Raw genomic sequence first — 27,142 nt, 5'->3', positions numbered from 1 at the left:
ACATTGCACCGGAGGAGCACTCCACGCTGCCGAGCTGCTCTGTCATGACTTACTGTTAATTTACTCAAAAATTAGAGATTATTTACACTAGGGACCTTGATACCCTAAAAAACACTACTTACTATATAAAATAAACTGTAGATCTTACCCTACTCCCAATAACCTTTATTACCACAAGTAAACTTTGCTATTACTAATAAAACCTTACAATTACTGATAAATTACCTGAGTTTTGAAAGATAAATGAGGAAAATAACAAAATACTCACCAACCAATCACCTGTTTTCCTGTGATGCCACTTTTTATTTTTTCTCCGAATGTGGTGCGCTTACAGACTGAGCCCAGCCCCAGCTCTTGGACCACTCCCCTTTCGCGCTGTTTTGAAGCTTTCGGACCGCTCCCCTCTCGCGCTGTTTTGAGCTCTCGGACCGCTCTCTTCTCGCGCTGTTTTGAGCTCTCGGACCACTCTCCTCTCGCGCTGTTTTGAAGCTCTCAGACCGCTCTCTTCTCGCGCTGTTTTGAGCTCTCGGACCACTCTCCTCCCGTGCTGTTTTGAAGCTCTCGGACCTCTCTCTTCTCGCGCTGTTTTGAGCTCTCGGACCACTCTCCTCCCGTGCTGTTTTGAAGCTCTCGGACCTCTCTCTTCTCGCGCTGTTTTGAGCTCTCGGACCACTCTGCGCCCGCGCTGTTTTGAAGCTCTCAGACCGCTCTCTTCCCGCACGATTTTGAAGCTCTCGGACTGCTCTCTTCTCGCGCTCTTTCGACGCTCTCGGACTGCTCTCCTCTCGCGCTGTTTTGAAGCTCTCGGACCGCTCTCTTCCCGTGCGGTTTTGAAGCTCTCGGACTGCTCTGTTCCCGCGCGGTTTTGAAGCTCTCGGACCGCTCTGTTCCCGCGCTGTTTTGTAGCTCTCGGACTGCTCTGTTCCCGCACGGTTTTGAAGCTCTCGGACTGCTCTCTTCTCGCGCTGTTTTGAAGCTCTCGGACTGCTCTCCTCTCGCGCTGTTTCGAAGCTCTCGGACTGCTCTCCTCTCGCGCTGTTTCGAAGCTCTCAATTGGACTATTCAGTCACCTAAGAAAGTCATCCTTGTTCCCAAGGAACTGCCTAAGAAGAACATTGTATATGGGGTGATGTATTATATGTCATCTGGCAGGAAATCTAAGTGAGTTGAAAATGGGCGAGGCTGAAGAAAGTGTCCCAGTTCTGATCCCGCCTGCCCAGAAATCAGAGGAGGGAAGGCAGACGATCATGGATATTAAATCTAAAATATGTGCTCACCTTCCCTATTCTGAGATTAATTCTAAGCCTCCTGTTTAGAATTTATTTGGATTCAGTTTAGCTGCAGTTCTTACTCTTCAAAACTTCTATAAGGTTTTGCCTCAGCCTTTTCTGCAGTATGAACATTTCCGGCCTCCTCAGATTCAGATTTGTAGCTCAAGTGCTTGAACCCTGGTATGAATTTATTTTCCTGCTCTACTGTAACCAATGCCAGAATATTCCAATTAGAAACAGTATCTATGCTTGTGCTTTTGTTTAAAAAGTACATGTGTAATAATATAAATGACTAAATAATAAAATACAAATTAATAAATAGTATAAATATTAGACAGAGCAGCCATGATCTTGTTGAATGGCGCAGCTGCCTCACGGAGCAGAATGGCCTGCTCCAACTTCTTATGTTCTTATTCATGAATAGTTACATAAAGTGTACAGCCCAGAAACAGAGCATTGGCCAACTGGTCCATGTCAGCATTTATGCTCTACATTGAGCTTCCTCCCACCCTATCAGCACGTTCTTCTATTCCTTTCTCCCTCATGTGCTTATTCAGCTTCCTCTTAAATGCATCTATGCTGTTTGCCTGAACTACTCCTTTTGGTAGCAGGTTCCCTATTATAACCACCCTCTGGGAAAAGATGTTTCTCCTGAATTCTCTATTGGAAGTATTAGTGACAATCTTGTATTTATGGCCCCTAGTTTTGGATAGCCCCCAAAAGTGGAAACATTTTCTCTAGATATCTAGTGACCACATCATTCATTCACTTAGATAAAGCAGAATAAAGGCTCTTTTTACATACAAATATACGAATTAGGAGCAAGAGTAGGACACTTGGCCCCTCGAGCCTGCTCCATCATTCAACAAGATCATGGCTGATCTTATTGTAACCTCACTCCACATTCCTGCCTACCCCCGATAACCTTTCACCCCCATTGCTTATCAAGAATCTATCTACCTCTGCCTTAAAAATATTCAAGGACTCTGCTTCCACTGCCTTTTGAGGAAGTGTTCCAAAGACTCACGACCTTCTGAGAGAAATAATTTCTCCTCATCTCTGTCTTAAATGAGCGACCCCTTATTTTTAAACAGTGACCCTAGTTCTAGATTCTCCCACAAGAGGAAACATCCTTTCCACATGCACCCTGTCAAGACCCTTCAGAATCGTATGTTTCAATCAAGTCCCCTCTTACTCGTCTGAATTCCAGCGCGTAGAAGCCTAGCCTGTCCAACCTTTCCTCATAAGACAACCTGCCCATTCCAGGTATTAGTCTAGTAAACCTTCTCTGAACTGCTTCCAATGCATTTGCATCTTTCCTTAAATAAGGAGACCAATACTGCATGCAGTACTCCAGATGTGGTCTCACCAATGCCCTGTATAATTTTAGCATAACCACCCTACTTTTGTATTCAATTCCCCTTGCAATAAACGATAACATTCTATTAGCTTTCCTAATTACGTGCTGTACCTGCATATTAACCTTTTGCGATTCATGCACTAGGACACCCAGATCCCTCTGCATCTCAGAGCTCTGCAATCTCTCACCATTTAGATAATAAGCTTCTTTTTTATTCTTCCTGCCAAAATAGACAATTTCCCACATTTATACTCCATTTGCCAGGTCTTTGCCCACTCACTTAAGCTATCGATATCCCTTTGTAGCCCCCTTATGTCCTCTTCACAAGTTACTTTCCTACCTATCTTTGTGTCATCAGCAAATTTAGCAACCATACCTTCGGTCCCTTCATTTGTCATTTATATAAATTGTAAAAAGTTGAGGCCCCAGCACTGATCCCTGTGGCACACCACTCGTTACTGCTTGCCAACCAGAAAATGAATAATTTACGCCTACTCTCTGTTTCCTGTTAGCTAGCCAATCTTCTATCCATGCCAATATGTTACCCCCTACACCATGAGCTTTTAATTTCCGCAATAACCTTTGATGTGGCACCTTATCAAATGCCTTTTCGAAATCTAAGTACAGTACATCCACCAGTTCCCCTTTATCCACAGTACGTTACTTCTTCAAAGAACTCCAATAAATTGGTTAAGCATGGTTTCCCTTTCACAAAACCATGTTGATTCTGCCTGATTACCTTGAATTTTTCTAAGTGCTCAGCTATAATACATTTAATAATAACTTCTAACAAGTTCCCTATGACAGATGTTAAGCTAACTGGCCGGTAATTTCCAGCTTTCTGTCTCTCCTTTTTGAATAAAGGAGTTACATTCACTATTTTCCAATTTAATGGAACCTTCGCCAAATCTAGGGAATTTTGGAAAATTAGAACCAACGCATCAACTATCTCACTAGACATTTCTTTTAAGACCTTCGGATGAAGTCCATCAGGACCTGGGGACTTGTCAGCCCACCGCTCCAACAGTTTGCTCAGTACCAATTCCCTGGTGATAGTAATTTTCTTGAGTTCCTCCCTCCTTTCCGTTTCCTGACTTACAGCTATTTCTGGGATTTTACTTGTATCCTCTATAGTGAAGACCGATGCAAAACACTTGTTCAGTTCATCTGTCATCATCTTATTTTCCATTTTTAATTTCCCAGACTCACTTTCTATAGGACCATTGCTCACTTTAACGTTTTTCAAAAATGCATAGAAACTCTTACTGTTTTTCTATTTTTTGCTAGCCTTCTCTCGTACTCTTAATTTTCCCCACCTTATTAACCTTTTAGTCATTCTTTGCTGTTTTTTATATTCCGTCCAATCTTCTGACCTGCTACCCATCTTTGCACAATTATATGTTTTTTCTTTCAGTCTGATATTATCTTTAACTTTTTTAACCACGGATAGTGGGTCCTCTCCTTGGAAGTTTTCTTTCTCATTGGAATGTATCTATTTTCTGTATTCTGAAATATATCCTTAAATGTCTGCCACTGCATCTCTATTGACCTATCCCTTAACCTAATTTGTCAGTTCACTTCAGCTAGCTCTGCTTTCATGCCCTCATAATTGCCCTTATTTGAGTTTACAATACTAGTCTTAGACCCACTCTTCTCCCCCTCAATCTGAATGTAAAATTCAATCATATTATGATCACTGCTGCCTAGGGACGCCTTCACTATGAGGTCATTAATTAATCCTATCTCGTTGCACAATACCAGGTCTGGTGTAGTCTGCTCTCTGGTTGGCTCCAGAACGTACTGTTTTAAGAAACTATCCCAAAAACATTCGATGAACTCCTCATCTAGGCTACCGTTGCCCATCTGATTTTTCCAGTCTATATTTTTATGACCAGGTGAGAAAGGTGTCTAAGGGTCTCTTTCAGCCTTTACCTGGTCTTATTGCAACAGGATTTAATTTTTAAACATACTGTGTTTTGAGCTCCCTCTTGGTGAATCCTTGTTCACCGCTTTCCAATTATAAGGCAAAGAAATGAGCACACCAGGTTTTCTTAGGTTTAAAGAAGAAAAGTGAAATTTATTAAAACTTAAACGCTAATTCGGTTATGCCTATGGATACACGCCGCATCCCACGTGAGCATGCATACGCAATACGTACATGCATATAAGAGACAGAAGAAAAAATAGAGAGGTTTGAGGCAATATCAGAAGAGTTTCTTGTTACTGTGCTTCAAGCTCACTGTAGTCCTTTTGTAGCTAGTTCTTGCTTTTCATTGGGGCCCAGTATTCTTCTTAAACCTTGTTCACTGTAGGAGATTTTTCTCTCTTGGGGTTCCTGTGTCTTGAATGGTTTCCGAAGCTGGTGAGAGCGAGATGAGAGCAAACAGGAGAGAGGCCTTTTCCGTCCAGGAGCAAACAGCTTTCTGAGTTCAAATTATCTGTGGCAAGTTCAAATGCAAAAAACGCCAACAGCCAGTTAGTCATATGGCTAAACTGGTCTGTCCACGTCTGTTTGTGTATTCAGCCATCTTAGCAGTTAACCTGGAATGCTCGCCTCTCCACCTTCAACGTTTGGTAATCAAAAGTCCATTGTGGATTAAATTGGAGCAGAGGGTGGTTCCTTTATTCCAACACTGCTAGTATGCAAAAAAGGTCTTTCCGGCAAGGGGCCTGGCAATTCCTTGTGATGGGCCCTCTTTTCTTCCCAGCAACAATTATAAGTTTTAATGTTCATGTGGCGAAATTAATGTCTCTCATTCTTGGCAGGTGGGAGCCTGCGTGACAATATGTAGATTAAAATCCCCCATGATTATCGCACTACCTTTCAGACAAGCTCCCATTATTTCTTCCTTTATACCACGTCCTACCATGTGGTTACTGTTAGGGGGCCTGTACACCACTACCACGAGTGACTTCTTGCCTTTATCATTTTCATCTCCACCCAAACCGCTTCTACATTCTGGTTTCCTGAACTTACGTCATCCCTCTCTATTATGCTAATACCATAATTAATTAACAAAGCCACCCCTCCACCTTTTCCTAGCTTCCTGTCCTTCCTAAATGTCATGTACCCTTCAGTATTCAGGTCCCAATCTATGTCATCCTGATCATATTTATTTCTATTTGTGCTATCGATTCATGTGTATAGTTTTGAATACTACGTGCATTCAGATCCTTAGTTTTGTCTTTTTATTATTTTCGTAACCTCTAGCCTTATCTGCTAATTTTCTCTTAGATTTGTACTCACTGTCCCTTCCTATGATGGTTTATCTTTTCCCATATTAATACCTTTCTTTTTTGCCTTATCTCTACTCTTTGATTTACCACATCTTCCCAAATTTGATCCCTTGCCCCAACTATTTAGTTTAAAACCCTCTCTATTTCCCTAGTTAAGCGGCTTGCTCGAACACTGGTCCCAGCATGGTACAGATGTAGATTGTCCCAGTGGTACAGCCTCCACTTTCCTCAGTGCTGGTACCAGTGCCCCATGAACCGGAACCCACTTCTACTGCACCAGTCTTTGAGCTACGCATTCATTTCTCTAATCTTATTTGCCCTATGCTAATTTGCACGTGGCTCAGGTAATAATCTAGAGATTATTACCTTTGAGGTTCTGCTTCTTAACTTGGTGCCTACCTCCTCATAATGACTATGCAGAATCTCTTTCCTTGTCCTGCCTATGTCATTGGTACCTACATGAACTCAACAACTGGATCCTTCCCCCCCCGCCCCCCCCACTGTAAGTTTCTTTCCAACCCTGAGCAGATGTCCTGAACCCAGGCAGGCAATACAGCCTTCTGGACTATCGCTCTTTGCTGCAGAGAACAGTGTCAATCCCCCTCGCTATACTGTCCCCTACTACCTCTACTTTCCTTTTTGCTCTCCTGCTTGAATGGCTTCCTGTACCATGTCTTCTCATCTACACTACAGCCTTTGCTCTTGTCCATACAAGCTGCAAGAACCTTGAACTTGTTGCTCAATTGCAAGTGCTGAGGCTGCTCCACTCCCACCTTCTTGATCCCCTCCCACCTTCTTGATCCCCTTACCTGCCTGACTCGCTTTCACACTGACCTGTCCCTGACTACTGACCAAATCAGAAGACCCTATCCTAAGGGGTGTGACTGCCTTCTGGAACAAAGTGTCCAGGTAACTTTCTCCCTCCCTGATGCACTGCAATGTCTGCAGCTTGGTCTCCAGCTCATCTACTCTGGAAGATCCTCATGCCACAGCCACTAACTGCAGGTGTGGTTGCCATGGATTGCTGTGGCATTCAGGAGCTCCCACAAACTGCAGCCGTGACACATCACCTGTCCTGCCATCTACATTGTGTTAATTAAATTAAATTTATCTTTCTTAATTTATAGTTCACCGCTTCACTGAACTCCCACACTCACCAAACTCCCTTCACAGTTCACAAGCAGCATGCAGTGCTATCCATTGTATGAATTGGAATGGAATTATGTACCAGTATGGGTGTTATAAGCACATCATCATGAGCAAATATTCCTCCTTGTGATGGTAAAGTCAGTGACTAAGTACATAGAAATTGTCACTGTCAGGCACTCAAGGAAGATGTGGTAATGACCAGTGATCACTGTGTGGCCAGTTAGGGTAGGGGGAATAGAGTACATAACAGTCTTTGAATGGGAAATGGATAAATATTTGTAAAAGAAAACGTTTTTAAAGAGGATGGAGAAAGGGCAGGGGAATGGCAACAAGCTCATTCAAAGAACTGGCACAGACACAAATAGCTGAATGGCCTCCTTCTGTGCTGTAAAATTAAATGATTCTATACTAACTCGAGCAGTGAGTGCAACTTTTGTGGCAAGGTTTTTCTATTTGAATTTTACGTGTATTAAAGATACAACATGATCTAAAAATTCACACACCTGTAGAATTCTAGAGATGCTGTTGAAATCCTGTAACTAGTGTTAGATGCCTGTTTGCCCATTTACCCCTGCGTCTGTCCCTGTTTGCCCCTCCTGCATCTTTCCCTTTTTTGTCATTGTATCTGCCCCCCAAGGTGGGGGAGCGGAAACAGAGAAGAAATTGGATGACAGATACAATAGATGCAGTTGACCTATCCAGGATGTGTAAGGACAGCACAGGACAAACAGAGGTGGAGATCTATGGCAGTCAACCTTCTGGGAACAGGATGACACCAACGAATGAATGATTCTGCCCCCATTTTCATAAATCATTACAGCACAGAAGGAGGCAATTTGGCCTGTCGTGTCCTTGCCAGCTCTCTGCAACAGCAACTCACCCAGTGCCACTCCCCTGCCTTTTTCCCGTAGCCCTGCAAATTTCTTTCTCCAGATAATTATCTAATTCTCTTTTGAAGGCTTAAATTGAAACTGCCTCCATCACATTCTGAGGCAGTGCATTCCAGATCCTAACTACTCGCTGCATAAAAGCATTTTTCGTTATGTTGCTGTTGCTTCTGCCAATCACCTTACATCGGTGTCCTCTTGTTCTTGACCCTTCTGCCAACAGGAACAGTTTCTCCCTATTTAGTCTGTCCAGACCCCTCATGATTCTGAATACCTTTATCAAATCTCCTCTTAGTCTTTTCTTCTCCAAGGAGAACAGACCCACCTTCTCCACTCTATCCATGTAACTGAAATTCCTCATCCCTGGAACCATTCTCATTAATCTTTTCTGCACCCTTACTCATACCTTCACATCCTTCCTAAGGTGTGGTGCCCAGAATTGGACATAATACTCCAGTTGAGGCTGAACCAGTGTTTTATACAGGTTCTTCATAATTTCCTTGCTTTTATACGCTAAGTCTCTATTTATAAACCCCAGGTTCCTGTATGCTTTATTAACCACTTTCTCAACCTGCCCTGCCATCTTCAATGATTTGTGCACATATACCCCCAGGTCCCTCTGCTGCTGCACCCACTTTAGAATTGTACCCTTTATTTTACATTGCCTCTCCTCGTTCTTCCTACCAAAATGAATCACTTCACACTTCTCTGCATTTAATTTCATCTGCCACTTATCGCCCGTTGGCTTTGTTTAAGTTTAAGATTGTTGTTTGGGGCTGGAGTATGTCGCTTTCAAACTTGATATAGAATTCAGTTGTATTATTATCATTTTTTCCCCCAGAGGATCTTTTACTATGAGATTATTAATTAAACCTGCCTCATTGCACAATACTAGTCTAAGGTACCTTTGTCCCTAGTTGGTTTCACCACATATTGTTCCAGGAATCTGTCGCAAAAGCATTCTACAAACTCATCTTTCAGACTACCTTTGCCAATTTGACTTGTCCAGTCTATATGAAGATTAAAGTCCCACACGATTATTACATTGCCTTTGTTACAAGCTCCAATTATTTCTTAATTAATGCCATGTCCAACGGTGTAACTACTGTTAGGGGGCCTATAAAGTACTCCAACCAGCTTTTTCTGACCCTTGTTATTCCTGAACTCTACCCATTCTGATTCTATTTCCTGATCTTCTGAGCCAAGATCCTTTCTCACTATTGTCCATATGTCATCCATTACTATCAGGGCAACTCCTCTTCATTTTCCATTCTGCCTGTCTTTTCGAAATGTTAAGTACTCTGGAATATTTATTGGTCATCTTGTAACCATGTCTTTGTAATGGCGATTAGATTTGTGGCACTAGTTTGTCTACCTTATTACGAATGCTTCGTGCATTCAGATAAAGAGCCTTTAATTTTTTACTGCTATTCTTTGCATGGACCTTATTCATTGATGCAGTATTACTGTTAAACTCTGTCCCTTCTTGTCCCACTCTGCAAGTTTTTACCCAAATGGTTCCACTACTCTATTGACTTGACCTTTCTCTTTAGATTTCTAAATCTCCCTTCACTTGACCCCTCCCCCTACCACCCTTTTAGTTTAAAACACTACCCACAGCCCTGGTTATACGATTTGTCAGGACACTTATCCCAGCTCAGTTTAAGTGGAGCCCATTCCAATGGAACAGCTCCCTCTTTCCGCATTTCCCCAGAATTGGTGCCAGTGCCCCATGATTCAATTAGATCACCTCTCATTCTTCTATACTCTCGGGAATATAGATCTAGTTCTACTCAAACTCTCCTTGTGGGACAATCCCAGGAATCAGCCTGGTGAACCTTAGTTGCACTACCTCTAAAGCAAGTATATCCTTCCTTCGTTAAGGAGACCGAAACTGTACACAGTACTCCAGGTGTGGTCTCATCGAGGTTGTATATAATTGTAGTACGACGACTTTATTTTCATATTCCAATCTCCTTTGTAATAAAGACTAACATACTATTTGCCTTCCTAATTGCTTTTTGTGCCTGCATATCAATTATCTGTGTTTCATGTACAAGGACAACCAGATCCCTCTAAATACCAACATTTCCCAGTCTCTCACCATTTAAAAATATTCTCCTTTTCTATTTTTACTACCAAAGTGGATAACTTCACATTTCTCCATGTTATATTCCATCTTCCTGCCCATTCACTTAACCTGTATATATCCTTTTGCAGCCCCTTTGTGTCCTCCTCACAGCTTGCGTTCCCACCTAACTTTGGATCGTCAGCAAACTTAGGTACAATACACTCAGTCCCCTCATCTAAGTTATTGATATAAATTGTAAATCGTTGAGGCCCAAGCACTGTTCCTTGTGGTACCCCAGTGGTTACAGCCTGTCATACTGAAAAAGACCTGTTTATTCCTACTGTCTGTTTTCAGTCCGTTAACCAATTCTCAATCCATGATAATATATTAGCCCCAGTCTCATGTGCCCTAATTTTATGTAATAACCTCTGTGTGGCACTGCATCCAATAGCTTTTAAAAATCCACACTACATCCACTGGTTCCTCTGTCCAATCATGTTATGATTTTTTTTTAAGTTACCACTTCCCTAGTAATAGATTCTAGCATTTTCCCTATTTCAGATGTCAGGCTAACTGGCCTGTAGTTACACATTTTCTATCTTTCTCCTTGAATAGTGGGATTACATTGGTTACCTTCCAATCTGCAATTTAGGAAGAATTTCAAGGCCTTGGAGAAGGAACAGAGGAGATTTACTAGATTGATACTGGGATGAGGGACTTCAGTTATCTGGAGAGACTGGAGAAGCTGGGATTGTTTTCCTAGAGCAAAGAAGGTTATGGAGAGATTTGATAGGTTCAAAATTATGAGGGGTTTTGATAGGTAATTAGGGAGAAACAGTTTCCCCTGGCAGGATGTTAGAGCGCATAGATTTAAGGCAATTAACAAAAGAACCAGAGGGGAGATGAGAATTTATTAGTGCAAAATGTAAAATTGCAAGGCTATGGGGAAAGAAGCTAATTGGCTCACTCTTTCAAAGAGCTGGCACAGGCCAAATGGCCTCTTTCTATGCTGAATCATTCTATGATAACTCTGGCACTGTCTCATCCATTGCGTTATTCCATTTATCATTTCTCTTCGCCCTCTCTGTGCCTTGGAATGTTTTCTGCATTCTAAAAAGGAACTCTACATAAATGCATGTTGTTTAATTCTGTTTGATGCTCTGAACATGTGCAAAGAGAAAGAGAGAGAATGAGATGATTTGCAGATAAAGTCATGGGAAAGTAAAAGGCAATCGGCAGGTGCTGTATACTTCAATACCTTGCAGTTTTTTTTTCATGTGACCTTGTCAGTGATGCTGGCTATAAACAGAAAAACTTTTACTTATGTCCCCTTTAATTACATAAACAATAATCATTCAGTTAAAGAATTAAAAGTGTTGAATTTTTTTATATCACCATCAAGAACAATACTCCTTCACAAATTGTATCGTTGTTAACCAGCATCATTAAACTTCACCATTTGAATATATTTTGTTTCCCACAGTGGATCCTTTGGCAGTTTGGCTTATGCAAGGATGGCTATTTCTGAAAAGACCTTCATTTTGGCAGCCAACCCAGATCAAAGCTTTGTTACATGGAGTGCCGTTGGGAAGGATGATTGTTCTGGATTTATTTGCTGACAGTAGACCAGCGTATTCCTTCACAGAGTCTTTCTATGGACAACCTTTTATATGGTGTATGTTACATAATTTTGGGGGCAACACAGGAATGTATGGAACAGTGGAAACTATCAATAAAGGGCCTTTTGAAGCTAGGTTTTTTCCAAATTCTACCATGGTGGGTACAGGAGTGACACCAGAAGGAATTGAACAGAATGATGTTGTGTATGAGCTAATGAATGAAATTGGCTGGTGCAAAGAGCCTTTAAACCTCACAGAGTGGGTTATGTCGTACGCACAGAGACGCTATGGAATGAAAAATGATGGTGCTGTAGCTGCATGGCTGCTGTTATTCCAAAGTGTCTACAATAATACTTTCTATCGACCAGACCACAACAGAAGTCCATTGGTTCACAAACCTTCTTTGAAATTGGATACTACTTTATGGTATAATAAAAGTGATGTCTATGAAGCATGGAGGCAGATGCAAACAGCTGTTTCTGATCTGTTCTCCAGTGAGACCTTCAGATATGACCTTGTTGATGTGACAAGACAATCTGTTCAGCTCTTAGTATCAGAATTTTATGAAGACCTCAAGAATGCATTCTTAAAATATTCCATTGTGGGGCTGCAGACTTCAGGAAATGTCTTAGTGCATAACTTACTACCTGAGCTTGACAACCTCTTGTCCAGTGACAGACATTTTTTATTGGGCCATTGGTTACAAACAGCTAGGTCCTTGGCAACAAATGAAAAAGAAGCAGACCTATATGAATTCAATGCTCGCAATCAAATTACTCTTTGGGGGCCTGGTGGGAACCTTTTGGACTATGCCAACAAGCAGTGGGGTGGTTTGGTTAATGACTATTATGCACTGCGTTGGGAGCTCTTTGTGTCAACACTTATTAAGTGTCTCGAGAAGAGAATTCCTTTCAATCAAGCCCACTTCAACCAAATTGTCTTTCAAGTGGAGCAAAATTTTATCGTAAACAAAGTAAAATATCCAGACAAACCAGTGGGAAACACTGTTGAGATTGCAAAAAAATTGTTCCTGAAGTATTATCCCCAAGCAATGAAAAGACTAAACTGATGATGAATTCAATGTTGATATGCACTTTTGTTTAGTTCAATTTAACTTTAAAGCGGAGTAGCCTCTGCAGTTGGTCTGCAATATGTTATATATAGGTTATCCCTATGAAGTAAATGATACACTTAAAAAAGGTTTAAAAAAATTGATTAGCTATGTGCCAGTGCCATCAACTATAAGAAGACTTTAACTTAATTTTCCCAATATTAAGTCTTTAATGATCTGATTCTAACTGTCCAGTGAACTGTGCATGTTTTGGCCATTTTAAACCTTGGGACTTTGAGCATTAATGGTCTTTAGTTATTGAAAATACATTTCCTGGAGCTGCTTTTACCAGAGGGGTGGCGGAAAGCCCAGTTACACCGCACATCTGGTGACTGAGCTCAACCATCTCTTAAGGTCATTTCAGGCATACGTTGCCTAAATTGTAAGATTTTCTTTATCTCTATAACATTTGTTTTGTATTTCTCTATTTTTATCCTATTTATTCTAAATAATTATCCAACAAAGGTAATGGGGCAAGCGCTTGTGATTTTATTCTTTTCCTGCAGTGTTTTGATAAAATGTAACACTCAGATGTAGACATCATATGGAGTCTGTGACATGGAATTGCTCATGCCTGCAATTCATTTGAATTGCAGTCATGGTATTTAGTCTGTTAGAATAAATCTCACTTTATAACTTCAGTTTAACTCAGCAGAGATTGAACCCTGTAGACTTTAGTAATGTCCGAGTACATAGCTCATCCGTGACAGTAACACCGAAGTGCTTTTACAGTTTGTTGCCGTATTGACCTCAAAAGATGCTCTTCTGTTAAAAATGGTTTGTTTTGTTTCTAATAGTGACTCATGTGGGCAATAAATGTAGTTTACTATAATAATGTATATAGTTTTACTTTGATATTTTTTCTCCTTCTGAATGCTCCATGGTGGGATAAATCTATTGTGGCTTTCACTACCTGCCCTAAAGAGGCCATTGACACAGATTTAAAATAACTGTTTAAAAAAAAAAGCACCGTGGGAGATGAGAATAGAATTTTTTTCCTCAGCTCATAACAGATCATGGTATGATCTGGAATGCACTGCCTGAAAGGACAAAAAGCAGATTAAATAGTAACTTTCAAAAGGGAAGTGCATCTCTATTTAGAACAAAAAGAAATTATAGGGCTATGGGGAAACAGCAGAAAGTGGGACCAATTGAATCGCTCTTTCAAAGAGCTGGCACAGGTACAATGGGCCAAATGCCCTCCTGTGCTGTATGATTCTATGGAAAGTGTCAAGAGATCACCAATCCTGAACTTTTTTTTATCCTTATATGGGATTTGGGCACTATTGGCAAAGCTAGCATTTATTGCCCATCCCTAATTGCTATTGAGAAGGTGGTGGTGAGCCACCTTCTTGAGCCACTACAGTCCATCTGGTGCCAGTACTCCCACAGTGCTGTTAGGAAGGGAGCTCCAGGATTTGGATTCAGTGACAGTGAAGGAATGGTGATAGAGTTCCAAGACAGGACGGTGTGTGGCTTGGAGGGGTACTTGCAGGTGGTGGTGTTCCCATGCGTCTGATGCTCTTGTCGTTTTAGATGGTAGAGTTTGCGGGTTTGAAAGGTGCTGTCAAAGGAGCCTTGGTGAGTTGCTGCAGTGCATCTTGTAGATGATACACACTGCTGCTACTGTGGGTCGTGGTGGAGGGAGTGAACATTAGATGAGGTTGATAGATGGGGTGTCAATCAAGCAGGCTGCTTTGTCCTGGATGGCATCAAGCTTCTTGAGTGTTGTTGGAGCTACACTCATCCAGGCAAGTGGAGTATTCCATCACACTCCTGACTTGTGCCTTGAGGATGGTGGACAGGCTTTGGGGAGTCAGGAGGTATGTTACACACCTCAGAATTCCCAGTGTCTGACCTCCTCTTGTAGCCACAGTATTGAAGTGGCTGGTCCAGTTCAGTTCTGGTCAATGGTGACCCCCAGGATGTTGATAGTGGGGGATTCAGCGATGGTAATGCCATTGAATGTCAAGGGGAGATGGTTAGATTCTCTCTTGTTTGAGATAGTCATTGCCTGGCACTTGTGTGGTGCGAATGTTACTTGCCACTTATCAGTCCAAGTCTGGATATTGTCCAGGTCTTACTGCATTTCTACACAGACTGTTTCAGTACCTGAGGAGTCGCAAATGGTGCTGAACATGTGCAATCATCAATGGGAGGAACACAGAGCGGGGAGCAGTTAAATAAAGGCTGAGGATCACGGCCTACAGCACTTACCTTCCGGGAAAGCAGGAATGGACCTGTGGGAGGAACACAAAGCGGGGAGAAGTTAAATAAAGGCCAAGGATTGCGGCCTACTGCTTCCAGGAGAGCAGCAGACAGGAGTCCAGGCACACCTGAGTTTGGAAAAAAGTGAACAGTCACATCACAGGAAAGCTGTAAGGTGATTGGTTGGTGAGTAATTGCTGTTAGGGAGCATCTGTAAATAGCTTGGTTAGTCCACTACTGTTAGGGTACGTGTGTAAATAGCTACAAATTAGAAAAAAACAAATTAAAATTGATGTAACTACCTTATAATTAATTAAGGAACACAAGCAGAAGGGAACAGCTGGTGAGTCTACTGTCCTGTGTTAGTAACTAGCTTAGGACACCAGAGTTAAGGTAGATCTATAAAAAGAACTAACACTTCAAAATAAAATAGAACCTTAGAAAAATTACAGCTCAGAAGGAGGCTATTCATCCCACCGTGACTGCGCCAGCTGAAGAAACTAGTTGTCCAATCTAATCCCACCTTCCAGCACCTGGTCCATCGCCTTGCAGGTTACAGCACTTCAGGTGCATGTCCAGGTACCTTTTAAAAGAATTGAGGGTTTCTGCCTCCACCACCATTCCTGGCATTGAATTCCAGACACACCACCCTCTGAGTGAAAAAGATTTTCCTCATGTCCCCTCTAATCCCACAGCTGTGGGGTCACCCCACAGCTTAAAGAGTATACAGGGATGGAGGGAATGGGTGACTGCCAGCAGTCAAAAAGAAACTGGCAGGTAGTGCAGGAGACCCCTGAGCGCATCTCATCTTCCAACAGGTATTCAGTTCTGAATACTGATGAGAGTGATGGTTCATCTGGGCAGTGCAGCCAGAGCCAAGTCCATGGCACCACGGGTGGCCCAGCTGCACGGGTGAGTACAGGAAAGACTGGAAGAGCCATAGTAAAATGTGATTCAATAGTCAGGGGAACAGACAGACATTTGTGTGGCCGCAAACGTGAATCCAGGATGGTGTGTTGCCTCCCTGGTGCCAGGATTAAGGATGTCACTGAGCGGCTGCAGAGCATCCTGAAGGGGGAAGATGAACAGCCAGCAGTCGTGCTCCACATTGAACCAACGACATAGGTACAAAGAGGGATGTAGTCCTGCAGTCAGAATTTAGGGAGCTAGCTAAGAAATTAGCAAGCAGGACCTCAAAAGTATAAATTTTTGGATTACTCCCCGTGCTACGCGCAAGTCAGTTTAGAAATAGAAGGATAAGACAGATGAATGCGTGGCTGGAAAGATGGTGCAGGAGGGAGGGCCTTATATTCCTGGGACATTGGGACTGGCTCTGGGGGAGATGGGCCTGTACAGACTGGACGGGTTACACCTGAACTGAGCCGGGACTGAGTTCTTTGCGGGATATTTTGTTAGTGCTGTTGGTAGGTTTTAAACTAGTTTGGCAGGCGAATGGGGACCTGAGGATAGAATCAGTTGGGACAAAATCAGAAATGAAAATGAAAGGCAGAAAATTAATGGATGAGTCTGGAAGACAGAGGAAACAAAGGTTAGAAAATAAAAAATGGCAGTGCTCAAGGGTATCTATTTCAATGCAAGGAGTATAACAAATAAAACAGATGAGCTGAGGGCAGTATGATGTCATAGCTATTACCGAAGCATGGCTCAAGGAGGGACAGGAATCGCAGCTCAACATTCCTGGTTACAGGGTTTTCAGACGTGATAGGAAGGGGCATAAGAAAGGAGAGGGAGTGGCAATTTTGGTCAAAGAAACTATTACAGTTGTGAGGAAGGATGATATGTTGGAAGGTTTATCAAATGAGGCCATATGGATCGAGCTAAGGAACAAAAAAGGGGCAATCACGCTCGGTAAAAGGCCTGCTCAGGTTGGGAAAAAGAACCCGACCCGAACCACAGCGGACCCAACGATCCCTTTACTTACCTTCGGACTCGGAACCTCCAGGAAGCTGCAGCGCATGCGTGATGACATCACAGTGACATCACTCACTCACTGTGCAGACTCAGTTTCGTCCTGGACTCCCAGCTCAGGTAAGTCTTTTCATTTCAATACTTACCAGCAGAGCACTTACCGTGTGTGTCTGACCCGACCCGACCCGAGCCCGAAAGCTGGATCTGGAAGATGGGCCTGACCCGACCCGACCCGAACCCGACACATGTCGTCGGGTCCCATCAGGTTCAGGTCGGGTAGAAGGCCTTTATGCTGCGGGGAGTATACTGTAGGCCCCCAAACAGTCAGAGGGAGATAGAAGAGCAGATATGTAGGCAAATCTCCGAGAAGTGCAAGAACAACAGGGCAGTACTAGTAGGGGATTTTAACTACCCCAATATTAACTGGGATAGTTTTAGTGTGAAAGGAAGTGAGGGAGCAGAATTCTTGAGGTGCATTCAGGAGAACTTGTTTGGCCAGTATGTAGCAAGTCCAACAAGAGAGGGCGCAGTTTTAGACTTAGTTTTAGGAAATGAAGATGGGCAGGTGGAAGGAGTGGCAGTGGGAGAGCATTTTGGTGGTAGTGATCATAGTTCAGTCAGTTTTAACATAATTATGGAAAAGGACAAGGATAGAACAGGAGTTAGAGTTCTTAATTGCAGAAAGGCCAATTTTACTAAGCTGAGTTATTTAGCGTAAGTGGACTGGAAACAGTTACTTGAAGGTAAATCAGTGTCAGATCAGTGGGAGGTATTCAAGGGGTTCAGAGTAAACATGTTCCCAAAATGAAAAAGGGTGGGACAGCCAAATCTAGAGCCCCATGGATGTCAAGGAGCTCACAAGGTAAGATAAGGCAGAAAAGGAAACTGACACCGAGAACGCAATACTACAGAAAGCCGAGAGGAATATAGAAAGTGGAGTGGTGAAATCAAAAAGGAAATTAGGAAAGCTAAGAGAGGCATGAAAGAATATTAGCAAGCAAAATCAAGGTGAACCCAAGGATGTTATATCAATACATTAAGAGTAAGAGGATAACTAAGGAAAGAGTAGGGCCCATAAAAGACCAAAAAATTAACCTAACCGATGTGTAGGGGTGGAAGATGTTGGTATTGTTCTTGATGAATACTTTGCGTCTGTCTTCACAAAAGGGAGACGGTGCAGATATTGCAGTTAAGGAAGAGGGATGTGAAGTACTGAATGTGATAAACATAAGGAGAGAGTGCTTTTTGTGGTATATATTAACGATTTGGACATAAATATAGGGGGCATGATCAAGAGGTTTGCAGACGACACAAAGATTGGCTATGTGGTAGATAGCAAGAATGATAGCTGTAGGCTGCAGGAAGATATTGATGGTCTGGTCAGATGGGCAGAAAAGTGGAAAATGGAATTCAACCTGGAGAAGTGTGAGGTGATGCATTTGGGGAGGTCAAACAAGGCAAAGGAATACACTATTAATGGGAAAATACTGAGAAGTGTAGAGGAAATGAGGGATCTTGGAGTGAATGTCCACAGATCCCTGAAGGTAGCAGAACCAGGTTGATAAGGTGGTTAAGAAGGCATATGGAATCCTTTCCTTTATTAGCCGAGGTATAGAATATAAAAGCAGGGAGGTTATGCTGGAACTATAAAACCCATTAGTTAGGCCACAACCTGTGTGCAGTTCCGGTCACCTCATTACAGAAAGGATGTAATTATGCTAAAGAGGGTACAGAAATTTACGAGGATGTTACCCGGACTGGACAAATGCTGCTATGGGGAAAGATTGGATAAGCTTGGGTTGTTCTCCTTGGAACAGAGAAGGCTGAGGGGAGATCTGATTGAAATGTGCAAAATTTTGAGGGGCCTGGATAGAGTGGATGTGAAGGGCCTATGTACCTTAGCAGAGAGGTCAGAGACTAGGGGGCATAGATTTAAAGTGACCGATAGAAAGATTAGAGGGGAGATGAGGAACAATTTTTTCATCCAGAGTGTGGTGGGAGTCTGGAACTTACTACTTGAAAGGGTAGTTGAGGCAGAAACCCTCAAGTCATTCAAAAGGAGTCTGGATATGCACCTCAAATGCCAAAATCTGCAGGGCTACGTACCAAATGCTGGAAGCTGGGATTAGAATGGGTAGATAGTTTTCAGCCGGCACAGAATCGATGGGCCAGATGGTTTTTCTATGCCGCAGACTTTCTATAATTCTAACATCCCCACTTCTGACCTTATGATTGAAGGAAGATCATTGATGAAGCAGCTGAAGATGGTTGGGCCTAGGACTCAACCCTGAGGAACTCCTGCAGTAGTGTCCTGGAGCTGAGATGATTGACCTCCAACAACCACAACCTTCTTCCTTTGTGCTAGCTTTGACTCCAACCAGCAGAGCATTTTCCCCCTGATTCCCATTGACTCCAGTTTTGTTAGGGCTCATTGATGCCATACTCGGTCAAATGCTGCCTTGATGTCAAGAGCAGTCACTCCCACATCACCTCTTGAGTTCAGCTCTTTTGTCCATGTTTGAACCAAGGCTGTAATGAGGTCAGGAGCTGAGTGGCCCTGGCAGAACCCAAATTTGAGTGTCAGTGAGCAGGATATTGCTGAGCAAGTGCCGCTTAATAGCACTGTTGATGACACCTTCCATCACTTTACTGATGATCAAGAGTAGACTGAAGGGGGCGGTAATTGGCCAGGTAGGATTTGTCCTGCTTTTTGTGTACAGGACATACCTGGACAATTTTCCACATTACTGGGTAGATGGTAGTGTTATAGCTGTACTGGAACGGCTTGGCTAGGGATGCGACAAGTTCTGGAGCACAGGTCCTCATACTATTGCCAGAATGTCATCTGGGTCAGTAGCCTTTGCTGTATCCAATGCCTTCAGCTGTTCCTTGATATCGAATTGGCTGAAGACTGGCATCTGTGATGCTGGGGACTTCAGGAGGAGGCTGAGATGAAGCATCTACTCGACACTTCTGACTAAAGATTGTTGCAAATGCTTCAGCCTTATCTTTTGCACTGATGTGCTGGGCTCCCCATCATTGAGGATGGGGATATTTGTGGAGCCACCTCTTCCAGTTAGTTGTTTAATTGTCCACCACCATTCATGACTGGATATTGCAGGACTGCAGAGCTTAGATCTCATCCGGTGGTTGTGGGATTGCTTAGCGCTGTCTGTCGCATGCTCCTTACGCTGTTTAGCATGCAAGCAGTCCTGGGTTGTAGCTTCACCAGGCTGACACCTCATTTTGAAGTATGCCTGGTGCTGCTTCTGACATGTCCTCTTGCACTCTTCATTGAATGAGGGTTGGTCTCCCGGCTTAATGGTAATGATAGAGTAGGGGATATGCTGGACCATGAGGTTACAGATGTGGTTTACAATTCTGTTGCTGCTGATGGCCCCAGCGCCTCATGGATGTCCAGTTTTGCATTGCTTAATCTGTTCGAAATCTATCCCATTTAGCATGGTGGTAGTGCCACACAACACAATGGAGGATATCCTCATTGTGAAGACAGGACTTCGTCTCCACAAGGACTGTGTGGTGGTCACTCCTACCAATACAGTCATGGAAAGATGCATCTGCGACAGGCAGATTGGTGAGGATGAAGTCACGTATGTTTGTCCCTTGTGTTGGTTTCCTCACCACCTGCCGCAGATGCAGTCTAGCAGCTATGTCCTTTAGGACTCGGCCAACTCGGTCAGTAATGGTGCTACCGAGCCACTCTTGGTGATGGACGTTGAAGTCCCAACCCAGCTTGCGTTCTGCAGTCCTGTCACCCTCAGTTCTTCCTCCAAGTGATGTTCAACATGGAGAAGTACTGATTCATCAGCTGAGGTGGGTAGGTGGTAAACAGCAGGAGGTTTTCTTGCCCACATTTGACCTGATGCCATGAGACTTCATGGGGTCCGGAGTCGATGTTGAGGACTCGCAGGGCAACTCCTTCCCAATTGTATACCACTGTGCCACCACCTCTGCTGGGTTTGTACTGTGGGACAGGACATACCCGGGGATAGTGACTGCAGTGTCTGGGATATTGGCTGTAAGGTATGATTCTGTGAGTATAACTATATCAGGCTGCTGCTTGACTAGTCTGTGGAATAGTTCTCCCAAATTTGGCACAAGCCCCCAGCTGTTAGTAAGGAGGACATTGCAGGGTCGACAGCACTGTCATTTCTGGCGCCTCGGTCGATGCTGGGTGGTCTGTTCGGTTTCAATCCTTATTGACTTTGTAGCAGGTTTTGGTACTACTGAGTGGCTTGCTTGGCCATTTCAGAGGGCATTTAAGAGTCAACGACATTGCCGTGGGTCTGGAGTCACATGTAGGCCAGACCAGGTAAGGACAGCAGATTTCCTGCCCTAAAGGGCATTCGGACATTAGTGAACCAGTTGGGTTTTTACGACAATTGACTATAGTTTCGTGGCCGTCATTAGACTGGCTTTTAATTCCAGATTTATTAATTGAATTCAAATTCCACCTTCTGCTGTGGTGGGATTTGAACCCATGCCCCTAGAGCAAAACCCTAGGTCTCTGGGTTATTAGTCCAGTGACAATATCACTATGCCACCACCTCCAACAAACACAACCATCTTCCTTTGTGCTATGTATGACTCCAGCGAGTGGAGAGTTCCCATTAATTTAAATTTTTCTAGTGGTCCTTGATGCCACAATTAGTCAAATGCTGCCTTGATGTCAAAGCGGTCACTCTCACCTCACTTATGGAATTCAGCTCTTTTGTCCATCTTTGGAACAAGGCTATGATGAGGTCAGGAGCTGAGTGGCCCCGGCGGAACCTAGACTGAGCATCGGTGAGTTGAGTGCCGCTTAATAGCACTGTTGACATCTTGCATCATTTTGCTGATGATTGAGAGTAGACTGATGGGGTGGTAATTGACTAGATTGGATTTGTCCAGGTTTTTGTGGACAGAGCATATTTGGGCAGTTTTCCACATTTGTGGGTAGATACCAGTGTTGTAGCTGCACTGGAACAGCTTAGCTAGGGATGCAGCTAGTTCTGGAGAGGCAATATATACTTAATGGCACAATTCTAAAGAGTGTGCAGGAACAGTGGGACCTGGGGGTGCATGTGCATAGATCTTTGAAGCTGGCAGGGCATATTTTAGTTACAAGGTTAGGTTGTAGAAGCTGGATTTGTTCTCCTTAGAACAAAGGAGATTAAGGGGAGATTTAATCGAATTGTACAAGATTATGACAGACTTAGATAAATTAGACAAGGAAAAACTGTTCCCATTAACAAATGGTCCAAGGACTAGAGGGGGACACAGATTGAAAGTTTTGGCCAAAGGATGCAGGGAGAATATGAGGAAGCACTTTTTTACACAGCGGGTGGTAATGACCTGGAACTCACTGGCCCCAAGGGTGGCGGAAGTGGCAACAATTGATGACTTTGAGGAAGTTGGATGGTTACCTGAGAGAAATAGACTTGCAGGGCTATGTGGATCGAGCCAGGGAGTAGGACTGACAGCAGAGATCTGTGCAGAGCCGGCATGGACTCAACGGGCTGAATAGCCTCCTTCTGTGCCATAAATAACTCTGTGTATTGGAATAATCAAGTCTAGAGGTAACAAAGGCATGAATGAGGATTTCAGCGGCAGATGAGCTGAAATGGGCAAAGTCGGGCGACGATACAGAGGTCTTAGTGATGGCACGAATATGAGGTCAGAAGTGCACCTTGGGGTCAAATGTAGAATCATAGAAAAGTTACGGCACAGAAGGAGGCTAAAAAACTAGCCACCCAATCTAATCCCACCTTCCAGCACCTGGTCTGTAGCCTTGCAGGTTACAGCACTTCAGGTGCAGATCCAGGTACCTTTTAAATGAGTTAAGGGTTTCTGCCTCCACCACCGATCTGGGCAGTGAATTCCAGACACCCACCACCTTCTGGGTGAAAAAGTTTTTCTTCATGTCCCCTCTAATCCTTCTACAAATCACCTTAAATCTGTGCCCCTTGGTAATTGACCTCTCCGCTAGGGGAAACAGATCCTTCCTGTCTATTCTATCTAGGCCCCTCATAATTTTGTACACCTCAATTAAGTCACCCCTCAGCCTTATCTGTTCTTAGGAAAACAACGCTGGCCTATCCAATCTTTCCTCATAGCTGCAACTTCCAAGCCATGGCAACATTCTGGTAAACCTCTTCTGTATTCTCTCCAGAGCAATTATGTCCTTCCTGCAATGTGCTGACTAGAACTGTATGCAATACTCCAGCTGTGGCCTAACCAAGGTTGTGAACAGACTGGTTTAATCTCAGATGGTTGCCAGGGAGGGGAATGGAGTTGGTAGCTGGGGAACGGAGTTTGGGGTGGGACCGAAAACAATGGCTCCCGTCTTCCCAATATTTAATTAGAGGAAATTTCAGCTCATCCAGTGCTGGATGTCAGATAAGCAGACTGATAATTTAGCAACAGTGGAGGAGTTGCAAGACGCAGTGGTGTAATAGAGCTGAAAGTCATCAGCATACACGTGAAAACTAATGCCGTGCTTCCGGATGATGTCGACAAGGGGCAGCATGTAGACGTAAATCAGAGGAGACCAAGGAGAGAGCCTTGGGGGGGTGGTGGGGGCGGGGAACACCAGATGTAATGATCTGGGAGCAGGAAGGGAAGCCATTGCAAGTGATCCTCTGGCTACGATGAACTAGATAAGAATGGAACCAAGTGAGAGCAGTACCACCCAGCAGGATGACAGTAGAGAGGTGTTGGAGGAGGATGGTGTGGTCAACCGTGCCCAAGATTGCAAACAGGACATGGAGGGACAGTTTACCTTGGTCACAGTCATATTGGATGTCATTGTCACTCCTCATTGAACCAGGATTGGTCCCTTAGCTTGATGATAATGGTAGGGTAAGGGATATGCCAGGCCATGAGGTTACAGATTGTGGTAGATTACAATCCTCTTGATGGCCCACAGCGTCAAATGGATGCCCAGTTTTGAGCTGCTAGACCTGTTGTGAATCTATATAACACGATGATAATATTGCATGACAGGATGGAAGATATCCTCTGTGTGAAGACAGGACTTCGGCTCCACAAGGACTGTGCAGTGGTTACTCCTCCAATACTGTCATGGGCAAATGCATCTGTGACAGATATACAGTTGTAGACAAGGTCAAGCAGGTTTTTCCCCTTTGTTGGTTCGTTCAGCACCTGCTGCAGGCCCAGTCTAGTAGCTGTATCCTTCAGGAATGAAATAACTCAGTGAGTAGCAGGGCGACCAATCCACACTTGGTGATGGGCATTGAAGTGGTTGAGGGATAGGCAGGACAGGCAGCTCAATGTTCCAGGGTACCGATGCTTCCGGCATGACAAGGATGGAGGTAAGAGAAGGATGGGGGGGGGGGGGGTTGCACTAGTACTTAGAGAGGATATCCTGGGGGGAACATCCAGCGAGGACATATGGGTAGAACTTAGAAATAAGAAAGGGTGATCACTTTGATGGGATTATACTATAGGTTCCCCAATAGTCAGAGGGAATTGGAGGAGCATATATGTAGGGAAATCACAGATAGGTGTAGGAATTATAGGGTTGTAATAGTAAGTGATTTTAACTTCCCTAATATTGACTGGGACTGCCTTAGTGCTAAGGGATCAGATGGGGAAGAATTTGTTAAGTGTGTCCAGGATAGTTTTCTGAGGCAGTATGTGGATGGCCCGACTAGAGAAGGGGCTACACTCGACCTCCTCTTAGGAAATGAGGATGGGCAGGTGGTTGATGTGTCAGTGGGGGAGCACTTTGGGACCAGTGACCATAACTCTATTAGCTTCAAGATAGTTATGGAAAAGGATAGGACTGGTCCTCAGGTTGAAGTCCTAAATTGGGGGAAGGCTAATTTCGATGGCATCAGACGGGAACTCTCAAAGGTTGAATGGGAGAGGCTGTTTACAGGTAAAGGGACATCTGGCAAGTGGAAGGCTTTTAAAAGTGAGATAGGAAGAGTTCAGGGCCGGCATGTTCCTGTAAGATGGAAGGGCAAGGCTGGCAAGTTTAGGGAACCTTGGTTGACGAGGGATATTGAGGGTCTGGTCAGCACAAAGAAGGAGGCATATGTCAGGTATAGACAACTGGGATCAAGCGAGTCCCTCGAGGAGTATAGGGGATGCAGGAGTACACTTAAGAAGGAAATTAGGAGGATGAAAAGGGGCCATCAGATTTCCCTGGCAGATAAGATATAGGAGAATCCTAAAAGATTCTATAAGTATATTAAGAGTAAAAAGGAAGCTAGGGAGAGAGTAGGTCCCCTGAAGGATCAGTGTGGTAATCTATGTGTGGAGCCACAGGAAATGGGCGAGGTCTTAAATGAATACATCTCGTCTATATATACTGTGGAGAAGGTCATGGAAGCTAGTGAGTTCAAGGGAGGGAACAGTGATATCCTGGAGCATATCAACATTACAAACGAGGAGGTTTTGAAGCGCATTAAGGTGGATATATCCCCAGGGCCTGTCCAGGTGTATCCTAGGATGCAATGGGAAGCAAGGGAGGAGATTGCTGGTGCCCAGCCAGAGATTTTTGTATCATCGTTAGCCACGGGTGAGGTACCGGAAGACTGGAGGATAGCTAATGTTGTGCCTTTATTTAAGAAGGGCAGCAGGGATAAGCCAGAGAACTACAGGCCGGTGAGCCTTACATCAGTGGTCGGAAGGTTATTGGAAGGGATTCTGAGAGACAGGATTTATATGCATTGGGAAAGGCAAGTACTGATTAGGGATAGTCAGCATGGCTTTGTGCGTGGGAAATCATGTTTCACGAATTTGACTTGAGCTTTTTGAGGAGGTGACGAAGAGGATTGACAAGGGTAGGGCGGTGGATGTTATCTACATGGACTTTAGCAAGGTCTTTGACAAGGTCCCACATGGTAGGCTGGTCCAGAAGGTTCGAACACATGGCATCCAGGGTGAGCTAGCCAATTGGATACAAAATTGGCTTGGTGATAGGAGGTAGAGGGTGGTAGTGGAGGGTTGTTTTTCAGATTGGAGGCTGGTGACCAGTAGTGTGCCGCAGGGATCGGTGCTGGGCCCTCTGTTGTTTGTCATACATATTAATGACTTGGATGTGAATGTAGGGGGCATGATTAGTAAGTTTGCAGATGACACCAAAATTGGTGGTACAGTGGACAGTGAAGAAGGTTGTCTAAGGTTACAGCAGGATATAGATCAACTGGGAAAGTGGGCAAGGGATTGGCAAATGGAATTTAACGCAGACAAGTGTGAAGTGATGCATTTTAGGAAGTTAAACCAGGGCAGGACATATACAGTGAATGGCAGGGCCCTGGGGTGTGTTGTTGAGCAGAGAGACCTTGGGGTGCAAGTACATAGTTCCCTGAAAGTGGCAACACAGGCAGACAGGGTGGTGAAGAAGGCGTATGGCATGCTGACCTTCTTCAGCCGAGGCATTGAGTACAAGAGTTGGGACGTCATGTTATTGTTGTACATAACGATGGTTAGGCCGCATTTGGAGTACTGTGTGCAGTTCTGGTCGCCGCACTACAGGAAAGATGTGATTAAGCTAGAGAGGGTGCAGAAAAGATTCACAAGGATGTTGCCTGGTTTGGAGGGCTTGAGTTATAAAGAGAGATTGGATAGGCTGGGTCTGTTTTCTCTGGAGCGAAGGAGGCTGAAAGGGGACATGATAGAGGTATATAAAATTATGAGAGGCATAGATCGGGTAGATAGCCAGAGTCTGTTTCCCGTGGTAGGGGTGACTAAAACTAGAGGGCATAGAGTTAAGGTGAGAGGGAGGAGGTTTAAAGGGGATCAAAGGGGTAAATTTTTCACACAAAGAATAGTGGGTATCTGGAATGAGCTGCCAGAGGAGGTGGTGGAGGCAGGAACAGTAGCAACATTTAAGAGGCATCGGGACAGGTACTTGAATGAGCAAAGCATAGAGGGATATGGAATTAATGCAGGCAGGTGGGATTAGTATAGATAGGCATTATGGTCAGCATGGACGCGGTGGGCCGAAGGGCTTGTTTCTGTGCTGTTCGGCTCTCTGACTCTAAGTCCCCACACCCAGACTACATTCTTATTACCCTAAATTGTATCGATTCCATGTTTTCCGTATTTATTTTTGAAACTCATCTTTTCGACAATTTCCTTTCCATAAATCTCAACACTTATTTCTTGCCCTTTCTCTTCTGATACTTTTCTCACAATTTACTTTAACTGAAACTTGGAAATTAATTCCCTCCAGAAGGCCGTGCGGCAGAGACGTCAGCGCACGATTCAGCCAATAGGAGCCCACGTTCCGGCGCCGAGAGAAGACAGGTGGGTTGGGGTTTTGTAT

General features: G+C 43.9%; 2 protein-coding genes across 2 annotated transcripts in view; both read left to right on the top strand.

The window, feature by feature from the left end:
• naglu (N-acetylglucosaminidase, alpha) overlaps positions 1-13,527 on the top strand; it is a 78,137-nt gene extending 64,610 nt beyond the window's left edge. The window contains exon 6 of the mRNA XM_068013046.1: positions 11,459-13,527. Within this exon, the coding sequence (XP_067869147.1) occupies positions 11,459-12,663 (1,205 nt within the window). The 3' untranslated portion in view covers positions 12,664-13,527. The remainder of the gene's footprint in view (positions 1-11,458) is intronic.
• A 13,532-nt stretch (positions 13,528-27,059) lies between these two features.
• mlx (MAX dimerization protein MLX) overlaps positions 27,060-27,142 on the top strand; it is a 134,409-nt gene continuing 134,326 nt past the window's right edge. Inside the window, 1 exon segment of the mRNA XM_068013709.1 lies at positions 27,060-27,123. The gene's annotated coding sequence lies outside the window, so the exon portion shown is untranslated.

This window comes from Heterodontus francisci, chromosome 33, assembly GCF_036365525.1.
Source record: "Heterodontus francisci isolate sHetFra1 chromosome 33, sHetFra1.hap1, whole genome shotgun sequence".
NCBI classification, from domain to species: domain Eukaryota; kingdom Metazoa; phylum Chordata; class Chondrichthyes; order Heterodontiformes; family Heterodontidae; genus Heterodontus; species Heterodontus francisci.
Note: the sequence above shows the minus strand (reverse complement) of the source record. Positions and strands in the feature narration are given on the sequence as shown.